We start from the raw sequence: 23561 nt of genomic DNA on the forward strand, positions 1-23561 counted from the left end.
ATATATATTAAAAACAATTAAATTAAATGTTGAAATCCTTATTTCTCAAGGGTATCACCACTCTTATTTGTTAGGGAAATTAATACTGTGGTTTGTTGGTTTGAATAAGTCTTAAGTTGTTCTAATAAATGCATGGTAAACTTTTGAAGGGTCAAATAACCACAACGTTCATCTGCTTCTCATTCAAATTGCAGCTACAGAATGACCCCAGGGCATATGTGTATACTTATGGCCTTGTCCCTTTAACTAATAGAACTTGTGAGATCAGTGTTTATGGCAGACCATAGGCAACATGGCTACCCCTAAAAAATGTAGGAACCAGAAGTTTAACCGACCTCTCGTCCAAACATTTACCTCTCAACTATGTTACGAATACGCATTAGACTAAATAGTATTTATGTGAATTTGGACCATATATATATATATTATAATGATGAATTCCCTTTGAACACAACCATTATAATCATAATAATAAATACTTAAACACTTTCTAAAAACATAACTCCACTAGGTCATACCTAATAGCATTACATATGATATTTTCTATATAATTACAAGTACTTCGAGACAGGAACCCCTCCTTTTTAATTCTTATTTATAAGAAACTCTGTTCCTTTATGCTCGATCTGTTGTATTTCCAAGGGACATTTTAGATAATTATGATAAATTCTGCTTAAGATGCTTTATTTTATAGTAATTCCCATTATATCTGCATTTCAATATTTCTGTAAGAAGTGTGGCACATTTTTCTGTATCATAATGGTGCTGGATTTAATACATTTGTATGCTTTTGATTGCTGTTTCCTTTTAATCAAGCTTCATTAGAGGTGACCTTTTCACCCATTCTGTGCTCAATAAATCTGTCTGTGGTCTTGCTCTTTAAATCCTGTTCCTAAATAATAGGAAAAAATATAACTAAATGGATACAATCTTTTATCGGCATGTTGATATATTGATTAAATCAGTGGAGTTTGGTTGCACCCAAATTGAAAAGAACCTGTTGGCTACAAGCTCGTAAAACCAGTGTTCCCACTAATCAAGTGTAATAAAACAGAAATGTCTCTGTTTCCTGGTACCATCATCAAACTCTTTAATTCAATGACTTTGTGCACTGGTTAGAAGATCATATTCAGAAACATGTGGAACAATTAAAAAAAAGATACCCCTTTGGTTACTGATAATATACCAATGGGTCCACAGCACAATAAAAATATTCGGATGTGAAGGTGATCTCCCAATTATCTCTGATGGCTTTTACTTACATCTCTGATTTTAATGACAGAGAGATACTTGTAAATTTTGATACATTTTGTATCAGCAAGCATTTGCATATAAGAACCTGAAAAATGCAAAAATTTCGAAAGTGTGACATTATCAAATAGATAAAAGTACACAACAGTAATGAAAAATACATAAAACTTTTTCTTTTAAGCGTTAAACAGTAACCTTTTTGGGCTGCATACCTGAGGCTTTTGTAAATGTACTCTCTATACAATAGGGTGTATAAAGCATTACTAGTCATACCCAACAGGCAAGGTTGGGATAAACTCCTACAATCGAAAAGGTCACCTTAAAGTTTTACGATGTTCAAAAGAATGGCTAAAGTTCATATTCTTCCATAGGAATAGACTGATAATTATATAGACAATTATCTAAAGTTCAGATTATTCAAAACGAAAAGTCAAAGAGTGGCTTTCACCCTAACATTAAGCTTTAAACAATTAGCTTTGATAATGCACAGCAATTCTAATTGCACTAATAGCAACTTTAGCACAATGCCAAAATTTTTTGGTGAATAGAATTACAGCATCTGAAATAAAATCTGTCGTTTGTATGTATAATTAAAATTTGACATATTAACATTTTCTTGAAATAAGCAGCAAAGTATTTTACATTTGAATAAAAAAATTTCGGCATTATTCACATTATTATAAGTTAATGGCTTCCAAGCAACGTTACAGCATTTAGCGTGATTTTCATTATCGAACACAAATGTTAACGTTTATGGGATCGACGACAAGTTATTTAGCAATCACAATCACAGGCAGCAAACCAGGACAATTATGAGTAGATCATTCTTTATTTATGAGCATTTTAATATATTACACTTCACAAAACTCATATACACAATGTGTGTGTGTGAGCATGTGCATATGTGTGTGTATGTGTTTATGTGTGCATACTCGAGTGTGCATGTAATTGTGTTTATATATCCTCTCTCTCTCTCTCTCTCTCTCTATATATATATATATATATATATATATGTATATATATATACAGGGCCGGCCTTAGGCATTTGGGCGCCCTGTGCAAAAAATCTTCACAGCGCCCCCCCCCCTCCCCCCTTCCCCCCTCCTTACCCCTTCCCACACACCCTGTCACACACACACACACAGGCAGACAGCCACACACACAGCCACACACAAACACACAGGCAGACAGCCAAACACACAGAGGCAAACAGCCACACACACACACACAGACAAACAGTCAAACACACACAGACAAACAGTCAAACACACACTGTCAGACAGCCACACACACACAGTCACACACAGACAGACACACACACACTGGCAGACAGTCTCACACACACACACACGCGCATACAGTCACACACACACACGCGCAGACAGTCACACACACACACGCGCAGACAGTCACACACACACACGCGCAGACAGTCTCACACACGCGCGCAGACAGTCACACACACGCGCAGGCAGTCTCACACACACACGCGCAGACAGTCTCACACACACACGCGCAGACAGTCTCACACACACGCGCAGACAGTCTCACACACACACAAACATAGGCAAACAGTCACACACACACAGGCAGACAGCCACACACACAGTCAGACACACACACTCACTAACAGACAAACACACTCACAGACACACACTAACAGTCACACACACACACGCGCAGACAGTCTCACACACGCGCGCAGACAGTCACACACACGCGCAGGCAGTCTCACACACACACGCGCAGACAGTCTCACACACACACACGCACAGACAGTCTCACACACACGCGCAGACAGTCTCACACACACACAAACATAGGCAAACAGTAACACACACACAGGCAGACAGCCACACACACAGTCAGACACACACACTCACTAACAGACAAACACACTCACAGACACACACTAACAGTCACACACACACACGCGCAGACAGTCTCACACACGCGCGCAGACAGTCACACACACGCGCAGGCAGTCTCACACACACACACGCGCAGACAGTCTCACACACACACACGCGCAGACAGTCTCACACACACGCGCAGACAGTCTCACACACACACAAACATAGGCAAACAGTCACACACACACAGGCAGACAGCCACACACACAGTCAGACACACACACTCACTAACAGACAAACACACTCACAGACACACACTAACAGTCACACACACACACGCGCAGACAGTCTCACACACGCGCGCAGACAGTCACACACACGCGCAGGCAGTCTCACACACACACACGCGCAGACAGTCTCACACACACACACACGCGCAGACAGTCTCACACACACACGCAGACAGTCTCACACACACACAAACATAGGCAAACAGTCACACACACAGGCAGACAGCCACACACACAGTCAGACACACACACTCACTAACAGACAAACACACTCACAGACACACACTAACAGACACACACACTCACTAACAGACAAACACACTCACAGACACACACTAACAGACACACACACACACTAACAGACATACACACTCACCCACATTAACACATATTTTTAAATTTATTTAGACACCCCCCCAGCCTCCTTACCTTTGGGAATGCTGGGGGGTGGTCCAGTGGCTGCTGGGCGGTCGGGCGGCGCTGGCGGGCGGCTGGCGAGGGAGCACTTCCTCTGAGCTGTTTGCTCAGCTCCCTCGCGCGCCGCACAGTGAGGCTGGGAGGCGGAGCCAGAATATGACGTCATATTCCGGCTCCCAGCTTCACTGTGCGGCGCGCGAGGGAGCTGAGCATACAGCTCAGAGGAAGTGCTCCCTCGCCAGCCGCCCGCCAGCGCCGCCCGACCGCCCAGCAGCCCGGCATGTCTGTTAGCCGCAAGGCTAACAAGACATTTGCCTTGGGCATTTGGGGGCGGCTTTTTTTGCCGCCCCCTGGAAAATGCTGCCCAAGGCAAATGTCTTGTTAGCATTGCGGCTAACAGACATGCCGTGTGAGCCTGCACCATGGCGCCCTGTGCGGCCGCACAGCTCGCACACCCCTAAGGCCGGCCCTGTATATATATATAAGACCACATTTCAATGGAAATAACTGAACATTCACCTTGTATTAGCAAAAGTTGTTATGGTGGCAAATGAATGGTTTAAATTAAAGATATACTTACCTTAAGATTAATTCTTCCTACTTCAACACCCTGTGCCACCCTGCCACTTGAAGTGAGCACTGCCACTTGAACATATATACTTTACCCTTTAATGCTATTTTGACAACATTGAAGTAAAGACTAAGCCTAATAGGAGATACTATTTAAGGTATCTATTTGCTAACAATTTAATTAGTAAAATTCTTTTTTTTTTCTTTTAAAGTGATAGCATGTTGCGATCGTCATAAGAACTATTGCACATGTGACTAACTACACATTGGCAGGCTTATATATACTTTGTCATTCATTAACTAAAAATGGCTATATCTGTTGATTACAAGGTGGCCATTGGAGTCATTATTTTCTTCCTTCTTCTGGACTAATAATAGTATTTTTCTGCTGTTTACCGTTCATAGAGTTTATCCTAAACAAAAATGTCACTCTGTAGTAAAATGTCAGAAATTGCTGATTACAGGATTACTGAAACTCAGTTCTTGGAGGCCTGACCCCCCATAGCCTATTTACCCCACTCTCAATCAATGTGCTGCTTCCCTACTCTGCTTGTCTATTCACTGACTGACCTTAGGTTTCAAAATTAAAGTCACGCATCTGATCCTTGTCTAGTAAACTCTATCACTCCACTATTTCTGCTCTTCTCTCCAAACATTCTGCCTCTCACCATCTTGCTTCATCTTGTTCACATGGTCCATTCCACCTAATTCTGTAGGACTGCACTGCACCTATCCTATGGATCTTCCCTCCCTCTAATACTATCATTCTCTCACATTCTACATCTTTAAACAATCTCTAAACACTCACCTATTTAGAGATGTCTGCAAACATATCCCTTCTATTGCACAACAGAGACTCTAAAATATTTTAATTATTAATATTATTCTCTCAACCATCCTCAAACTTTGAATGGCTCTTACAGTTCAGCTTGCTTTACTGTACAATGTCTCTTTTCACCCCTCCTTCTGATAGGTTATAAATTCACTATACTATGTCATTATTTCCTTCTGTACCAGTATACCGTTACATGCATCTTATTTTAAAATATATATTATGAAAATGACACTACAGGCAACTAGACCACTTCAGCTCATTGAAGTGGTCTGGGTGCAGTGACCATGTCCCCTCAACCCTACAATGTTTTTGCAGTTTTTATGAGTAACTGCAATCACTACATTGCGGGACTAAGACTGCCTCTAGTGGTTTTCACTTCCTGCTTGCTAGGAGACTTTTGGTCACCTAACTGATGCTGGATGTCCTCACACTCTGCATGAAGACATCCAGCATTACTTAAATCCCCACAGGAAAAGATATTCACTCCCTCAAGACACTAATCTTGTCATAACCATCTTTTGAGGGTCTACAGTCTATATAATGAGACCAGTGTTTATTATAAATGGAAGCCTTCTCAGAAGAAAGACAAGTCACAATTCAGTATTTTGTCCTTCTGTGATTAATTAAGTAATTACTAATAACATAACTAGCAAACACACTCCTGAAATCCTCACTGAATTGGTTAAATCCATGTGTATATACAAAAACTATAAAAATATATTGTCATTGTGTTTATTATCCTAAACAAACATCCTGTGACCTATAATGATATTTCCTGTGTATTAAGGGAGTATTTACTAAAACAGGTTTTGAGATAAATAAACAGATAGATCAAGAATTGAAGAGACAGATAGGCAAATGGATAGACAAAGTTACAGACAGACAGATGGGCATGATCAACAGATCCACAGACATACAGTTACATAGTGCTTGTCATTCTTTATCATTCTAATTATAGAAAAAAGATAAATACACAAATGTTTATCATCCACTAGACCGTTAAAAGAATTGCAAAACAGCATGTCCGTCTCTTCCCCGTTTAATAAGACCGTAATGCTTTGTTAATGTGAACTGCACCCTGACTAATGTTAAATATACGTTTGCTGCATCTGTTCTGATTACAATGTCAAGCTTGTTTCACAAGAGAACATCGCAACAATATACATAATATTTCTATAAAGCTGCAGGTCATGCTGATAATTTCACTCTGTCTTTTAGCTGTACTTATCTACCTTTTGTTTTCCTTGTATTATTTTTTTTATCTGCCGGCAAATTCTAGACCACACAAAAAACACACTCATCGCAGACACTTAGGCACACGGAACATACAGACAACAAAATGCAACTGCATACATAGCAAAGCAAAATAATTGTTAAGAAAGGAATGCAAATGAAAGAATACATCTTATATTGTTCTAAATATGTATTTAAAAAAAAAGTGTCACTGGTGAACCTTTTAGAGCAGCGGTGGCCAAAAGGTAGATGGCCAGATGTTTTAAAACTACAACTTCCATGATGCTTTGTCATTCTAAAGGCATTCTAAAGGCATTTTAAAGGCATGCGGAGCATCATGCGATTTGTAGTTCTACAACACCTGGGAAGCTACCTTTTGGGTACCCCTGTTCTAGAGTATTACCTTAAAATAAAACTAATATAAAAAACATAAAGCTCAATATATAATCAGTTGTATATATGATGGTGACACATTCAGTAAATAGATGGTTTTATTCTGTGAAATGGAAATGACAAAAAGTAAGGGAATTATAGTCCAAAATAGCTGATGAATCAAAAACATTCATAAAAGGTTCCTTATTATGGTTTATGTGATTCCCTTGTACATTCTCTGTTTTCTGGTTTAGAGATTGTCCCCAAGATAGTAGCTTACACAAGATAATGTGTTCTCTAAGGTGAAGAAATACAGGGGTAATGACTTATAGAACAACATCCATCAGAGGAAGTGGAAATAAAATGACTTGAGTAGATGTGGTATAAGCACACTGCCATCTGGAAAAAAAAAAAGCACAAATCGAGAAATCAAGCTGGTTCTTTTTGGATAAGCACGCTGGTGTCTACAAGAAAGCAAAAAAAATCAAGAATAAAATGTGTGCTTTTAGATAGAGAATGTGTAGACAAGATGGGCCAACTAGCTTTTATCTGTCATCAAAATCAATGCAGCTAGGTTCAAGCACTCTAGTTCATACTGGGCCGAGGCTACAAAATGGCCAATAAAAGCTCTGGACAACAGTGTAACAATAATAAAAAAGCTTCACTGTAATGTCATAGAATGCCCTTTTTTAACATTTCAGTTTTATTGAGGCTTCTCAGCTGTAGAAAAAAAATATAAATATAGCTGTTCTATTTATGTGCAATATAACATGCCATTTCACATGAGCCAACACCCTGTGAGTTACGACATGTCACTGTGTTTTGTTACTCTATAGTATTTCCGAACAGAGTGTCGAGAAGCCAAATAGAGGGCAGGGACTTCAGTAAAATAATTTGTCTATTCGGTGGGTGGTCTTGGCTTTCTGGCGCCCTTCTCCGTCAGGTCACGCTAAGTGACTCTATATTGCAGACTACACTTTGGCTTGGCTTAGAAAAAAAGATAATGAAAGATGCTTTATGTGTATGTTCTTGTATAATTGTTTTATTGCCGCAACCCCACTTAGTGTTTTTACAATGGACACATTTTCTGAACTTTAGTGCATTTAAAAATACAAAAGAACTAATATGTAACATTTCAGAAATGCAATCCCTAGATTGCACATCACAATGAATCCCCTGCTGATAGCTGACTTCCAGCAGCAAAACCTTTGTTAAATCTGCTTATTCTGACTCCCGCTTACTTTTTTCCCATTCTCGTTTTTTTTTTTCATTAGTTACTGATCTGTTCTCGGTCTCCTGACTCTATGTGGATACTGTTTTTATACATTCACAAGGCAGATGCAGATTTATATATAGAAATTATACATGCGATTTATTAAATTTAAAGTGAATCTGCAATCTTCTAGTCATGTGGATGTCAAGTTTATTTCCAGTCATGTATGTATTTAAAAATAAATAGAAAGATTGAAACTAATATGCCCGGAGATACTTGAAAACTGCGTCCTTTTTATATGCAGAGGCATTCGGAAATTGAAGACACAGCTGCTATCTTACTCCAAATGTTGCACACATGCTGCCACCTATGTACTCACATATGTTTTCTATACCTGTAAAATACTGTAGGTGTCAGAAACCTTTAAAAATATTCATACTTTTTTTTTCTAGAATATTAGATAATCATTTACAAGAAAATGTGAAATGAGTCTTATATTATGCAGTTTGAAGGTTAAACATTTTGCATTTATATCTTTTATCAGAAGGTTGCTAATACATTTACAGGAAACTATCAATATGTTTGAATAACACATTTCCTTAAATACCATAATGATGCATATCTGCAGGTCAGCTCTTGAATGGAATAACTTGAATAAGTTATTTAATAATGCTCAAAATATATAAACCCCTTGAGAATACAGCTTTAGAAGTAAAAGGTCAGCATGACGGAACATTTCCGTCATGTGTCCGTAAGAAGCTAATCTGTTTATACTTGAATGCTAAGCATTTATAGTTGTGGGCAACATCTCCAAAAGTCATGTATATATGTTTAATGTTAGGTGTCTACATTCTGATATTATGGGAGTTGTACTCTAGCCACCACTTGAAGTCAGATTTGAATCTCCATGGCCAAGAGCGATATGGAAATGTATTTACTAAACGATGCATTATAGTTGAAATTAGCCAACAAATGATTTGCAAAACTTGGATCAAAATCGCTGAGTTAGATACATAGTCAAGTTCAAAGACATTTCCTCCTCCGTTAGTATGTGCTCCCTACAATTAAATAAAAGTCACTGTTTAGTGAATACACTTCTGCCTGATTAAATATGCAGTTGTGTCCTTTATTATTTAGTTCATGGGGGTATAATGACAAAAGATGCTGGTAGAAGGTAGGCAATACAATTCAGATACTGTGGCTCAGATGCCAGTAATTCATCTGGCAGCTCCCCAAGGTAAACGAGATGCATGAGATAAGGATTGCCCTGCAGTTTCCTAGCCTGACATTTTGCTCATTCATTTACCTTCATATATGAACAAAGCCAAGCGGGCATTAATGCTGGAGGGTCAATCAGTTACACAGTGGGTGAATGTCAACGCAGAGCTTATTCATTTTTGCAGACGTGAGACAAATATCTTAACAGCTTTTTGGTGCTCCAGTGGACCTTGTTCAATAAAGGTGTTTTGAGATCTGAGTACTTGAAGGGAAATAAAGGACAACGTTAATATACTTCAACCTTATAATGCATTATCAATATGTCGTGTAGCTTATTGACAGCCTGGACATAATTAAATTATTGCTGAACAATATATCAGTTTAATTAGCCGAGAGACAGGTCAATTTTCATATCAATTTTAATATCAATAATTTTATTGCATTTTGTTCTTTCTAAGATATCAATGCAAATTAGTGGCAAATGTATATACAAGATCCAACGCACTCACTCATTAATTACATGTCAATTTCAAAGCTCACAGAATGAAATAGTTTTTTTTTTTTTTTTTTAAACCTAGGAAAAAATAATGGTTAGGTTTTGCCTAGGTTAGATGTTTTTTTTTTAAAGAAGAAAACGTCTTTTAAGAATCCATTTCAAGGGCTTCCCATTGAGTTGCTATTTGGACTGCAGAACCATCTGCCAATAAGTGGAGGCATGCTGCTGAGCTCTCTATTCAAAGGCCATAATTGGCTTATAGCATCAGGGGATGAAGCTAGAGTTCTTGCAGGGGTGGGGAGGGGGGGGGGGCACAAGAAGCCTAACTCCACCAGCTCTTGATCCCTCTCAAATGTAAATTAAGTTATGGAAAAGTCAGAAATGTCATACAGACAACACCTTGGTGGCTGTCACTAATAGTTGTATTAATTCCCTATTGCATATTACAGAGTCTAGGCTCAGCTGCCCAGTACTCTTTGGTTCTGTAGTTGCGACCTGAGACACACATATTGTGGTTAGCTGAAAAGTTGTGTAGCTTCACACTGAAGGACTGTGGCTGTGACTCTGAGGACAGAACTGATTCTGATAGTTTCATTTTGTGATGTTTGTTGCTTTTATTAACCATGTGAGTTAGGTATTGGTTCCACATTAACACAACAGATTTACCATGTGCCAGTTGCAAAGATAACAAGGAGTCTATCAGCGTCCTGTTTCTGATGAGATCTAATAGTAATTTCCCATACTCTCTTTTTTTGATGCAAGGCTTTTACTTAGGCTCGCCCTAAGTTAAAAGGGTAATCCAGATGTGCACTCCATCTTGACTCACTGTACCTAGAGGGGTATAAGTAATGGCTCACTGAGGACCAAAGAAGGCTGAAACAATTGTCTGGGGTTGCAGTATCTCTTGTGCAGACAACTTGCTTACATTTTGAATCTGGACTGATCTTATGAGTAGGATCATTCTAATATTCAAATGATACAGGTTCTCTGTGTAATGGCACAAGCGTGTAAAAGCATCTTTGAGACCAAATGAGGACTAATCAGAGTTCTCATACTCTCACATTTTTTACAGTGAGTTAGGAATAGTTGATATGTTTCATAGCAGGAGCAACTAGAAAGTTAAAGTTGTCATAGCAGGAACAGTACTGCAAAATAGATAAGAAAAGCCAGAGCTGGATTCTCAGTGGGGGCAGGAGTGCTAGAGTTAAACAGCAAGAGTTGTAGCATTAGGGACATCATCCTGTGTGGGTATCTCTGTATTGCAGGTTTGTACATTCCTCATAGACTATGGCTTTGTAGGATAGTTATGGGTTTATCTGTAGTGTGCCCAGCTCTGAGTGTTGTATTTCCGTATTGCCTGGTATATTTTCTGCCCAGCTCTGTTTTTTGTTTGGGTACCTCTGTATTATGCACAGCTCAATGTATTGTATAGGTATCGCTTTATTGTGCTGGATGTTTGTAATATGGGAATGTCTTTATTGTACTGGGCTGTATGTATTTTATTGGTATTATACTCGGTTCTGCGTATTGCATATGTATCTCTGTATTGTACCTATCATTGAGTATTGCATAGAGATCTATATATCATACATAGCTCTATCTTTCTAGTATACATAGCTCTGAGTATTGTATAGCTATGTTTGTATTTTACTAATTTTTGTATATTGTATGAATATATCTGTGTGATACCTATCTTTGAGAATATGTTTTAGAATTCACAGAGATTGATTGGAAAAATAAGCTGGAGTTATAAAAGTTTGCATAGAAAACCCCACATGCATTACATTTTGCATATTTAAATTATCTTTGCATATTTACTTAGATTTGAAAATCCATTTCCTACATTGTGTCTTTGATTATGTAGCATTACGAAATCAGCTTTAAAATGAACAATCACGTACAACATAAGACAGGCAATGAGATATCTGCTGACATTTTTTGTTATTTTCATTATATTTTTTTTAAGTGAATTTCCCTTAGGCGCTTTTCATTGATAGCAGAACTAGCAAGTGGGTTACTTGAACTGTATTTTGAAAATATGTTATCATCATGACAGCTTTATATGACTTAGAATGTCCTCTTCATCAGAGCAAGGATTTGACAAATGGCTAAGTTAAATCAATATAAAAAGCAGTTAAGTAAGCGTTTTAGCTATAAGGCAACAAATCAAAACAGAATGGTTATGGGGAAGAAAAATAAACAGTAATTTAACCAGATGCCTACAATTCTAAATCCAAATAAGTATGACTTGAAGTATCATAATAATTAAATCTAGCATAGACAAATGTGAAATGCTAATATGGTATATGGCAAATTCATTTTTCTGCTGTTGCTATACAGTCAAATTATTATAAAGTAATATTCCAAGTACCATAACCACTTTAATTTGCTGTAGTGATTATGGTACCATCGTGTCCTCCAGGGTAAGTAGTCAAACCATTTAACAATAGTTTGACTTATCTGAGGTTTGATGGCACTGGTCACTTACCTACTTCATACAGCTATGAACTAAGCCCAGTGTAGCGGGGGAGGAGGGGTATTTTCATTGCCTGAGAGCACTGAGCTAATGCCTTCAGCCAATTTAACAGCCCTGAACATTAAGGATAGCTCAATGGAGTTATTGGAAGCTTGTCACAGTTACGTCTTCTACAGGCGGAAGCATGATGAACCCCAGGTAAGTTGTGGTTTGACTATTTACCCTTGGATGGTGCCAGGGTACTCTTGGCACCATAACTACTACAGCAGCCTGTAGTAGTTATGGTATTTTAAGTGTTCCTCTAAAAATGTAGACTTGGAAAAGTCAACATTAAAGTGCCACAAGCCATGTTCTTAAAGTAGCATATGTTGCATTACCTCAGTGCTATACAGAAAACATTTGTTGGAATAGCTATAAGTTAGTGATATCATTCTTTAAATACCATTATTCAAGCTTATAGTGTATAATAAGCTGTCAATAAAAAATCTGAGAAAAGTGAGGCGTAAATATACAGATTATACATTATTTACGTTCATGTTTATTTTTTTCATTGTCCTTTTTAAATTATTTAATTTTGAATGTTAAAATATTAGGCAATAAGTGAGATACGTAATTGAGCTGTAAAGGCTAAAAAAAATACTCTGTGATCAAATGAGTCAGTAAAAGCAAATAGTACCCAAAGCCAATTAATATTGTAATATTTTGCATGTCACTGTAGAGGTTACATCGAAAGATTTAAAATATACTTAACATTGAAACTGGACTGGTATGTCTTCTTTATTATATTTTATTCTCCTCATGTATTGTTGAGAAACCAAAGATATAACTTTTACCGCAATTCAATGAACAACCCCAACGTTAAATTTTTCATTAGAAATATTTTTACATGCTCATTAAAATGTTTTATGCTATGCATTAATTCCTTCTGCTCAATGAAGGTAGGGAAAATATCTTGTGCCAATAAAAGAGTAAAGGGTGCTTGGACACTAGAATGGATCCTGCGTGGCGTATACATACGATGACCATGTTAATTGTTTTGTCCTCACCCCAAGGATTCACTAATATAACAATGAAAGCTTGTATGTTTTTTTTCAGCTGAATTGCAAGAGACATACTCATAAACTCTTAAATAAAATGTACTACCATAGCAAAATATTTTACAATACCACAAAATGTAGTCAAATAAAACAACACTGTGGGTTTGTATTTCTATAAGATAGATATGCATTTAAAAGCAGTATTCAGAAACGTTTTAAATGTTTGAATTACATGGACACTATGGTCACCAAAACAACTTTAGCTTTATGAAGCAGTTTTGGTAAATAGGTCATGCCCCTGCATTGTTAGTGCTCAATTCTCTTCCATTTAGGAGTTAAATCATGTTTATGCAGCCCTAGTCACACCTCCTTGCATGTGGCTTACACAGGCTTCATATGCACTTCCTGTAAAGAGTCATCTATTGTTTACACACAATTCTGTTTAAGTTATACTTTCTTACCTCCTTCTATGTTAATAGCTGTCTAGACCCTTCCGGAGTCTCCTGTATTTCATTAAAGTTCAATTTACAGAGCAGGAGTTAAAAACTTTTAAAGAAAGTTACATCTGAACGAAAGTGAAACCAGTTTTTTCATGCAGGCTATGTCAGTCACAGCCAGGGAAGGTGTGTCTAGGGCTTCATGGACAGAAACAAAAGGTATTTAACTCCTAAATGGCAGTGAATTGAGCAGTGAAACTTCAGAGGCATACTCAAAAACGACTTCATTAAACTAAAGTTGTTTTTCTGACTATAGTGTCCCTTTAAAACAAAACAGCCCCCCCCAAAAAAGGAAGTTCTAGGTTACAAAATTCATATTTGAACAATGTAGATATACATTTATTAATTTTCAAAACATGATTTCTCAAATTCTATTTTTTCTTAGCTGCAGAAGATACTTCATACTGCAGCTAAACTTATCCATCCACTTGTTGCCCAGGACCAACTTCTTTGTTTGAGCTATATAAGATCCAATCAATTGCTTCTCACGGAGAAGCATTGAGAACATAGGAAACACAATATAACATATAATGAATTCTTACTAAAATTACAATTTCATGAATATACCCCAAGCTCTTCTCTGTGATTGGACCAGATAGGCTAGCCTTCGCTCCCCACGTAAATAAGTAAACCAGGTAGAACATACTACTTTACAAGAATGCACTTATCTAGCAATACAGATATAGTACTTTTAGAAGAAACACTTTTCATGTTTTTCGTACACCACATGCAGAAATAAATATACAACTTTAAAGACCATTAATGTCTAATGTAAAAGGTCACCATTAGTTTTAATCTTCATAAATGGTTGGTTCTTAGAGACCCTCTATCATCCTACTCTATCCAATGATTGCATAAGTTGTCACTGGTCCTCACTGGGTCAACCGAATGTGGTGAATTAAAATAAAAACACTGCTGAAAATTGATAAAGAATGCCATGCTACAACATAGTACATCATCCTTAGCAAATTTAGCAAATTTATTATTTTGTTATTTATATAGCGCTAGCAAATTCTGCAGCACTATACAATGGGAAAATATAAAAACATTAAGCAAATATTTAGCCTTTATGTACAAATTGCAGTGATAATGCATAAAATAACATAGTAAAATAGTAACATGAGTATGAGAGGCTAAGTTAGTATAAACATCTACAAGTTAAACACTACAAATATTACAGCAAACATTTAAGTATCTCTGCAGTGAAGACTAATGGGGGTTTGGTACATAACAATCTTTAAGAACGTATGTCAGTATGTATGGACAGTGTAGAAGTTAAAGAAATTGAATGGATAAATACAGTTCTATGAAGTGAATGACTGGTAGTGATCTGAGAGGTATCTCCAGAAGAACTTTAGCAAAAATGCTGACTGTGGCAGAATATCTTCTGAATCGTTCTCATCAGTACCCCCATCTTTTCATCCTCAAGTCCTGGCAGGTGATTGAGGGTAATTAATGGCAGTTTTTGGAAGATCCCATAAGACTACAAGATAATTGAGAGCCCTATTGTTGCCTTTTTTTATTCCGTTTTGGAGCCATGGAAAACCAGACGGAGTTAACAGACGCACTTTCTCTACACATCCCATTAGCAGGGGTTAAACCCTTCACACCAAAGCTGGTCATATCTCTTTTAAATGTGAGTTTTCTACCTCTTGCCACTAAATTATATTTTGGATTTTAGACTTATTGCACTATTGGTTGCCTCCGTCTCTCTTTTTGTCTCCATATTCAAACGAATATCCTGAGACATTCTCACGCACCTTTTTCTACTGAATAGTTAATCTACCTATATTCTATTAAGTATCCCTGACTGTCTATTGCTGCTCCAGTGAGACTTTTTATTTGTGGACTATTTTATCTTTATTGGCACAGCTCTACTCCATCTCCTTGTATTGCTTGCTCGATTTGTTGAAGGATTTGAGGGGTTTCCTTTGTTTAGGTTGCTGCCTGTTTACATATTGTCTGTTAATTAACGCTGATTTCCTGTTGTATTGTATGCTCATGAGATGCCTTTGCTTGACAAAGGGTGTTGCACAAGATCAATAGTGTTTGCTATCAGCAGTGGTGGCTTTTTCACAAGGATACCATTTTTAAAAGTTGTAAGAAGACAGTTCCAATTTTAGAGTTTGTTGCTAATGTTTATTTGGACTTTACTACTTTTATTATGTGTAGTTTGTAATTATATTCTTAATTCTTTCTTACATTTTTTGTATTAATAATGTTTTTGTTGATGATCATAAACTGTAACAATCTATACCAATGTTCTCATATGTTCCTCTATATTTTGTGTTCAGTATCCAGAGAGAACTCTTAACTATAACTTGATTTATTTATTTCCAGTAATTTAGCCGTAGATAACAGTAATTCATGAATAAACATATTGCATGATGTATTCTGTAATACTTCAACAAATATTAGGTATAGAAGCATAGCAATGCATATTATTATAAACTAAATGGGATATTCTGCCCACGGGGCCTTAGTCTCTAAGCCAACTGCTCTTGTTATTAGTATCTAGACGTGTTACTTAACACACTTTACAATCCCACTGCTACAGGTTGATTATGTTCCATACTAAGTGGACTTTTAATAACAACAAGCCTTTCATAATGGCTTTGGAAACATGTCTATGGAATGCAAATCAGATATGTGTGTTGTGCAGCTAATGCACTTCATTGAATGCCATCAATAGTTGTATTTATATTTCCAAGGTTAGTAGATTTTATTCAATTAGTTGAGCAGAACAAAAAAAAAAGTCTTAGCACAAAATTCAGGGTAAATGAATCAATGGGATAATAAAAAATGTTAATGCAAAACATACATAAATATAAATGTAAATTTTAAAATCAAAGAATACCATAGAATATTATTGCATTCAATCATATTTATACACACACAGGCTTATGTCCTAAATAAAGAGTACCTCGTATTGCTAAATGTTTACCAAAATAGTATTTTTGGGAAAATTAGTGAATTTGGTTAAGTTTCCAACTGAACTAATATGGTTTAACTGTGAAGTAAATAAAACTAGCAGGTGCATAGACTAACTCAGTTACCAAAAACAACCGTATAAGTATCCCACCTTTTTTTCTGAAAAAAACCTCCATGTTGTATTAAGAATGTATTAAATGAGTTCTATATTTGTTTTTCTTTTCTAGATAATTCACTCAGTGTTTTAGCCCGGCATAATGGATTTAACAGACTAAAACAAGAGGTTTATCTTTTACCAATCATAATAAGCGACAGTGGAAATCCTCCAATGAGCAGTACCAGTACTCTCACCATACGCGTCTGTGGCTGTAGCAATGACGGAGTCGTCCAGTCATGTAATGCTGAAGCTTATGTGCTACCAATTGGACTCAGTATGGGAGCCTTAATAGCCATTTTGGCATGCATTGTTCTGTTACTCGGTAAGTAAATCTACTTGTATTCTTTAGTAATATAATTATACATTTCTGTATGTGAGCATGCTAGGGTATATATTATATGGATAAAATGGTGAAATGTGTATTATGAGAATTTATGACATTGAGAGGTCTACACAAAGACAAAATAAACTATGAGACAGAGCTTATAATTCCCTATTATTATTTTTTTTTGTAAATCATATTTTATTAAAGTTTTTTTTGTAAGTCGCTTTTGGATGTCCTTCATGGACTCACGTTTGGTACACACAGGTACTCGTATTGGTGCATACATTTTAATCCTGTGTTTGCAACATACTAGTTCGGTACACGTATTTTGTATATGTACTTTATGCCATTCAATTAAAATATCTAAAATATATCACTAACGTGCTATTTATGCAGATTTTCTGCATTATAATGAATTTAATGATTACAGACAAAACAACCAAAATATTGTTTTTGTTTCAAACCTTAAGCTGCATATTCAAAGTGCAATATTTTCTGTGAGTGTTTAAAAATTATTTGAGCGATCTATAGCAAAACAATAGGTGGGTTAGATAAAAGAAATGTACAAGAGAAGGTACAATGGAAGCTGAGATGTTAGGCTCTTTGAGTGATAACTTCCTTGAATCGAGTACTTTTACAGAAATGTAAGGTAGGTGGATTACATGCTGTGAAAAAGTAAAATGCAAAAGTTTTAAGCAGCCGCATACTGTTTAATGGAATCCAATGAATTAAAATAATGGACAAAAAAAAGAAAAAGAACAAACTACTTGATATATCCCCTGCTAATATCTTATCAAAGGATAGCAGTATAAGTGCCTTACTCTTTCCTATGTTTTAGAAGACATTTCCATCTATGAAAAACATACATGTAATATTATATATATTTAGATCAAGATGAATACGGTAGCATTTAAAATGCAATGTTCTTACTTAAAAATTACAAAGTTATTTGAGCTGTAATGGAAAACAAGGCAATTAGTATGTATCCTTTCTGCTACAGATCTTTGTTTCCTTGTTTGTCAATTAAATGTATAACCTTTATGTTTGTCTGTTGGGTAATTAGTACAACATTTATTTATTCCACTATCAGTTGTATACCTTTCATTTGGACATTACCCAGTGCTCTAGTGCTGTTGTTTTATCTTGTTGCCTCCATTTGCATTTAATTGTACTTGTGAATTTTGTTCTTTAAAAAAAAAAAAGACTCTCAAGCAATATTGTACACAATAAATGTTTGAACAAGGTATATATCAATGACCCAAATGTTATATTTTTCAGTAATCGTGGTGCTCTTTGTGACTCTTCGAAGACATAAAAATGAGCCCCTTATAATCAAAGATGATGAAGATGTCCGTGAAAACATTATTCGATATGATGATGAAGGAGGTGGAGAAGAAGACACAGAAGCATTTGATATCGCCACTTTACAAAATCCTGATGGTATTAATGGATACTTACCTCGTAAGGATATTAAACCTGATTTTCAGTTCATACCCAGGCAAGGTCATACATCTACTCCCAATGGTGTTGATGTGGATGAATTTATTAATGTGAGGCTTCATGAAGCTGACAATGATCCAACTGCTCCACCCTATGACTCTATTCAGATTTATGGATATGAAGGGCGAGGGTCAGTGGCTGGTTCTTTAAGTTCCTTGGAATCGTCAACATCAGACTCAGATCAAAATTTTGACTACCTCACTGATTGGGGTCCTCGTTTTAAAAGACTTGGGGAACTGTACTCAGTTGGAGAAAGTGACAGAGAAACTTGACAATGAATAAACACTTTTGCATTCCAGACTCAATAACTCTGTAATATTTTAGGGCCATTTTTAGCTATGACTAACGTGGCCAACTTGTTTTAGAGACAAATTAGCACCAGTCATCTATAAAATCAGCTACATTGTAATGTTGAACCAAAAATGTGTACGTTAGGGGGTCAGTCTTGTGGAGTATAAAGTTAAGTTTGTGAAGTATCTAGAAGTCATTGGATATTCAGTTTTCACTTGGACCACTATGAAGATCGGAGATTTGGCATCTGAGATGTCTAGAAAAAACAGAATCTGAAAAAATATTTTGCAAAATAAGAAATCTGAGTGATTGTTGATTTAGTATAATGTCTTCTACCAATAAAGTCTATTGCAACATTTTGAAAAAAGGAACTAACCACTTAAAACTAAAGCAATACCTGATCTTTGAATTTTGATAAAAGTTCCCTTTTACTGGCTTCCATTGTACAATGACTTTGCATTGTGCATAACTGGTGGCCCAAGAACCACCAACTGATTATCATCTTTACATGTTTTTGAGCCTTAAAATATTCACATGTCCTATTTCGCAAAAAAGACTGAAAGTCCCAGAATTGTGTACCGATCGAGAGACAAAATATTCCGCAAGAAGTGGTGAAATTATTTTTTTCCTAAGTTCCATGATGAGAAGATTGAAAGAAAAATTTTAAGTAATATATTTTACAAAATCAGTGTGTTATTACAAATATTATTTATTAGTTAATTTACAAATGAATGATTTGTTGTTATTATTTTATGGTTTTAATTATTTATTAAAGTAAAAAAAATATATATATATCTAAATTATATATCTCAACAGAATACAAGATCTATATCAATTGACCATTGTTTATTTTATTTTTAATATGTATATTAAATGTTTATTGTATACACATTTTCAAATTTTATGTGGAATATTATGCCACGAAAAAGTGATATAAAAATGAGCAATGTATATTTGCAGTAGTTGAATTTTAAAGAAAAGCTGGTTGAAAAGAAACGTTTTTTCCTGGGCGACATAGTCCGTTTTATATTCTATTCAGAACTACAATATGATACAGTATAAGGTGTTTTTTTTATTACAAGCACAAACATCTGGAAGTAAACAGGTTCATGTGAATATTTAAATGATAGAATTTTAGAGTTTTACACATTACACTGTACAGTGACGGAATTATGCTTGTAGCTATCTGGTGTTCTAGAGCAAAAATCAGTGTGTATATAATTTTTGTGGTTATGTCAGCATTTTCTTTCTATGATATTGATAGTTAACGCACAGAAACACTTGCACATAAAAATGGCGGCACTAGATGCCACAGTCAGATTACATTTGCAATTCTAAGTAGAAATTGTTTAATAAATCTAAGTATCACATGCAGATCATTTTAATTTTCTACTTTGCTCTGAAGCTATTATTACCATTTGTTTATTTAATCAATGTATTGTATTCAGAGAAACTCCTGTATTGTTTACTACTTGGTGAAATATATTTTTATAAATATTTTATTTGTCTTTTGTCTTTGTACTTGAAGGGCAAACATGCAAGTTTAATTCGATCATGCACATGGGGCTATGTATATTTCTAATGATATTGAATATGGCGCATGGCCAACAGAATTATGATTTTTATAAGCAATCTTTTTCAATGATTCAATCTTTGATCTAAGAGGATAATCACTAAACTGGATAGATAATAAATGCCTGGCCCAAAATTGGGCAAAATGCAAGCAGGTTTAATGAAACATACTATACAATGTTTTGGTTCACTAAGACTCCCTTTCTAGCTTGATAAAGGCTCTTTGTGAGCCAAAATGTTGCACGATGGGTAAAAATGAATTAGGTCCTAAGTTTGCTTGTTCATTTACCAAAAAGAGAATTGTGGTGAGTTGTGAAATGACAAAACATTAATAGACCACAATCTATGGAATATATGGATTCTACACCATATCTCCCTTAAATCAACTTGCAAGATACAGGTGCATTTCCATTGACCACCTCCCCTATTTTTTATATTAACAGACTTGGGCACAGCAAAAATAATTCTGTTCAACCGCATGAATTTGTCAGAAATATTTTTAGTTGGTATGGTCTGAAATTCATTAAATTGGCATTTTGGCTTGGATACATTTCATACATACAATTGTTTAGGGAAAAACAATTTGGATGAACCAAAATGATGTGAAAATGGGCCAATCAGTGTTCTGAAGAATATAAATATAATGTATATATTTTACAGTACACTGATCAAGTGTGAAGAAGTAACCAATATAGGGTAAAGCAGAGGTGCAGCAAAACATCTATATATCTATATAATGATGTATTATATTTTCATTAAATATATAACTTCATATAGATTGTTTTACTCCTCCTTTTATCTCTATTGGTTACTTCTTACTCGATCTACAATTAGTTTTTTTTAGTATGTCTTTTGGATCACTAACCTGAAGGAATAGGCTTCAAAGGTTAAACTTGATGCCTAAAGAAATAGGCTTCAAAGGTTGAAACTAGATTACTATGTATCTATGTAACTATGTAACAATGGACTGTGAATGAAATCAACATTTAGTGGATGTCCCATAACCATCAATCATCTTTTATTTTGGTACCATGTACAGAACTCCAAGTCACAAATCATACAAAACTGTTCGTCTGTTGTCTGTTGCATTTGTTTCAGGATTCGTAAATATGGCAATTCAGAGTAATGAAGTTTGGATGGCCTGCCGATTGCCCAAAATTCAGATGAATCGCAATTTGTTTTAAACCGAATGCATGTCTAATATTTACTGACTAGAACCTTTACATCTGCAGGTGAAAGTCTGACAGTACTACTCGTTAAAATCCATTTAACGTGAGTGAATAAGATAAGTAACTATTCCCTAATCCCCGATATGCTTTGTTTTATTGTAACTAATGGAACTAGATATTGATATTGACCTCAACCACCATCTTCACTGACTTCCATCCATGGCCTCAAAGCACTGCTGGTAGATAGATCTACCTTCTCCCATATGTTGATGCTCACAGAGGTTACACGGTCTCTGAAACCTCCCCCATTGCTCTGAGATTTGAACTCTCAATTATTTCTAATATGATTGGGTATAGGTGGGAATGACTGCTGACTGATTTGTGGCATACATAATATACATATGTACATTTAGGGATGAGAAGGAGACTGCTAAGTTCCTACACTAGACAAAAAAAAAAAAAAATTTTTCTCCATTTCTACTTTTATAGAAATCTTATTATTCACTACATGTGAGACATATTTATGCATCACTTTCGCTTCTATTTAGTGTAGGAGCAACTTCTATTTTCTTTTTAAGAAGGAGAACAGATTTCACATTCAACATATATCATTTCATATCATTAGCCATTCGGGCACAGAGGTACTGCTGCTGAACAAATTGATAATCCATTACAACATAGATAGCAACAGATAATTGAATTCACTTTTATAGCTACGGTCAACGATTTACCCTCTGAGTACCTGACCGTGCGAGTAAAGTTGTGGTTTTCCTTGCGTGTAACATCTTCCAATCAAATAAAGGGTTAATTTACATTCTATTGTAATAAATGGCAGTACTTCATTTATTTATTTATTTTGAAATGTTTTCTATCCAGCAGGTGTTGCCATGCGTAATTTTTGGCATCTTGAAGCTGTAATGGTTTTTTGTTTTTTTTTGAGTGAAACTCAGGGATGCATAACCTTCTGATTGCCTTTTTGATTGAAAGTCCCTTCTGAGACCACGACAGTGCAGCCAATAATAGGATTTCAAAAAATCCCATCTCTGACTCTGTAGGAGAGGTAAAGCATGACAGGAATCTCATCATTGTTAGTCAAAAGGATAAGGTAACCACTACAAGTGAGTGTCATTCTAAACTGTGTATTTATACAGCTTTTAAACACAAAAAAAAATCCACAATAAAAGGGAAAGACTGAACAGAAACGTAATCCTCTTTCGATTTTTGGAATGGGAGAATGGCACGGCCACTAAGATATAAATAAAACCTTTCCACTATCATTGTTCTTTAAACAGTTCAATAAGCTATTTTATTGCCATAGAAATTCTCAAGAAAGCTGATAAGTAAATACAAAGCATTAGTTTACGTTATATGAACAATATAAACAAAAACAGAATACAAAAGCATGCACTATAACTTTAAAACCACTCCCCTTAGGTTGTGATTTTAAGTAATAAACAGCCTTAATCTTAATATTCTTCTGTATACATTTTTCCCAAAGACTTAGAGTGGTTCTAGTGTCATATTCAAAAGTGAAAATGATAAAATAGCGACAAATGATTTATTGCGTTAAACTCCTTTTAACAGTTCACAAACAGCCAAATAGAAAGGCTTACAAAGTATATTGGTGAGACCAATCGGTTTTAACTCCATTATGATCAAAACAAAACGTAAACAAAACCTTTAATTTGACTTTATGCCTGTTCAACCATAATTCACCTCTTTCATATTACGTGCACCTACACGTATTATGTATCATTTTGTTAAGGAGAAACAGGGTTTTCATTTCACATCAAATATTCATATATGAAACATAATTTAATATGAATAAAATCTAAAAAGAAAATGAGAGATTAACACA

The 23561-nt window shown here is 35.7% G+C and overlaps 1 protein-coding gene across 2 annotated transcripts in view; it reads left to right on the forward strand.

Annotated features, from left to right (window-relative positions):
• The window catches only part of CDH8 (cadherin 8), a 314476-nt gene extending 294827 nt beyond the window's left edge, over positions 1-19649 (forward strand). For both annotated transcript variants that reach the window (XM_063438477.1, XM_063438478.1), the window contains 2 exons: positions 16917-17168; positions 18450-19649. In XM_063438477.1, coding sequence (XP_063294547.1) covers positions 16917-17168; positions 18450-18943 — 746 coding nt within the window. In that variant the 3' untranslated portion in view covers positions 18944-19649. The remainder of the gene's footprint in view (positions 1-16916; positions 17169-18449) is intronic.
• The last annotated feature ends 3912 nt before the right edge of the window (positions 19650-23561 follow it).

This window comes from Pelobates fuscus, chromosome 12, assembly GCF_036172605.1.
Source record: "Pelobates fuscus isolate aPelFus1 chromosome 12, aPelFus1.pri, whole genome shotgun sequence".
In the NCBI taxonomy this organism is placed as follows: Eukaryota; Metazoa; Chordata; class Amphibia; order Anura; family Pelobatidae; genus Pelobates; species Pelobates fuscus.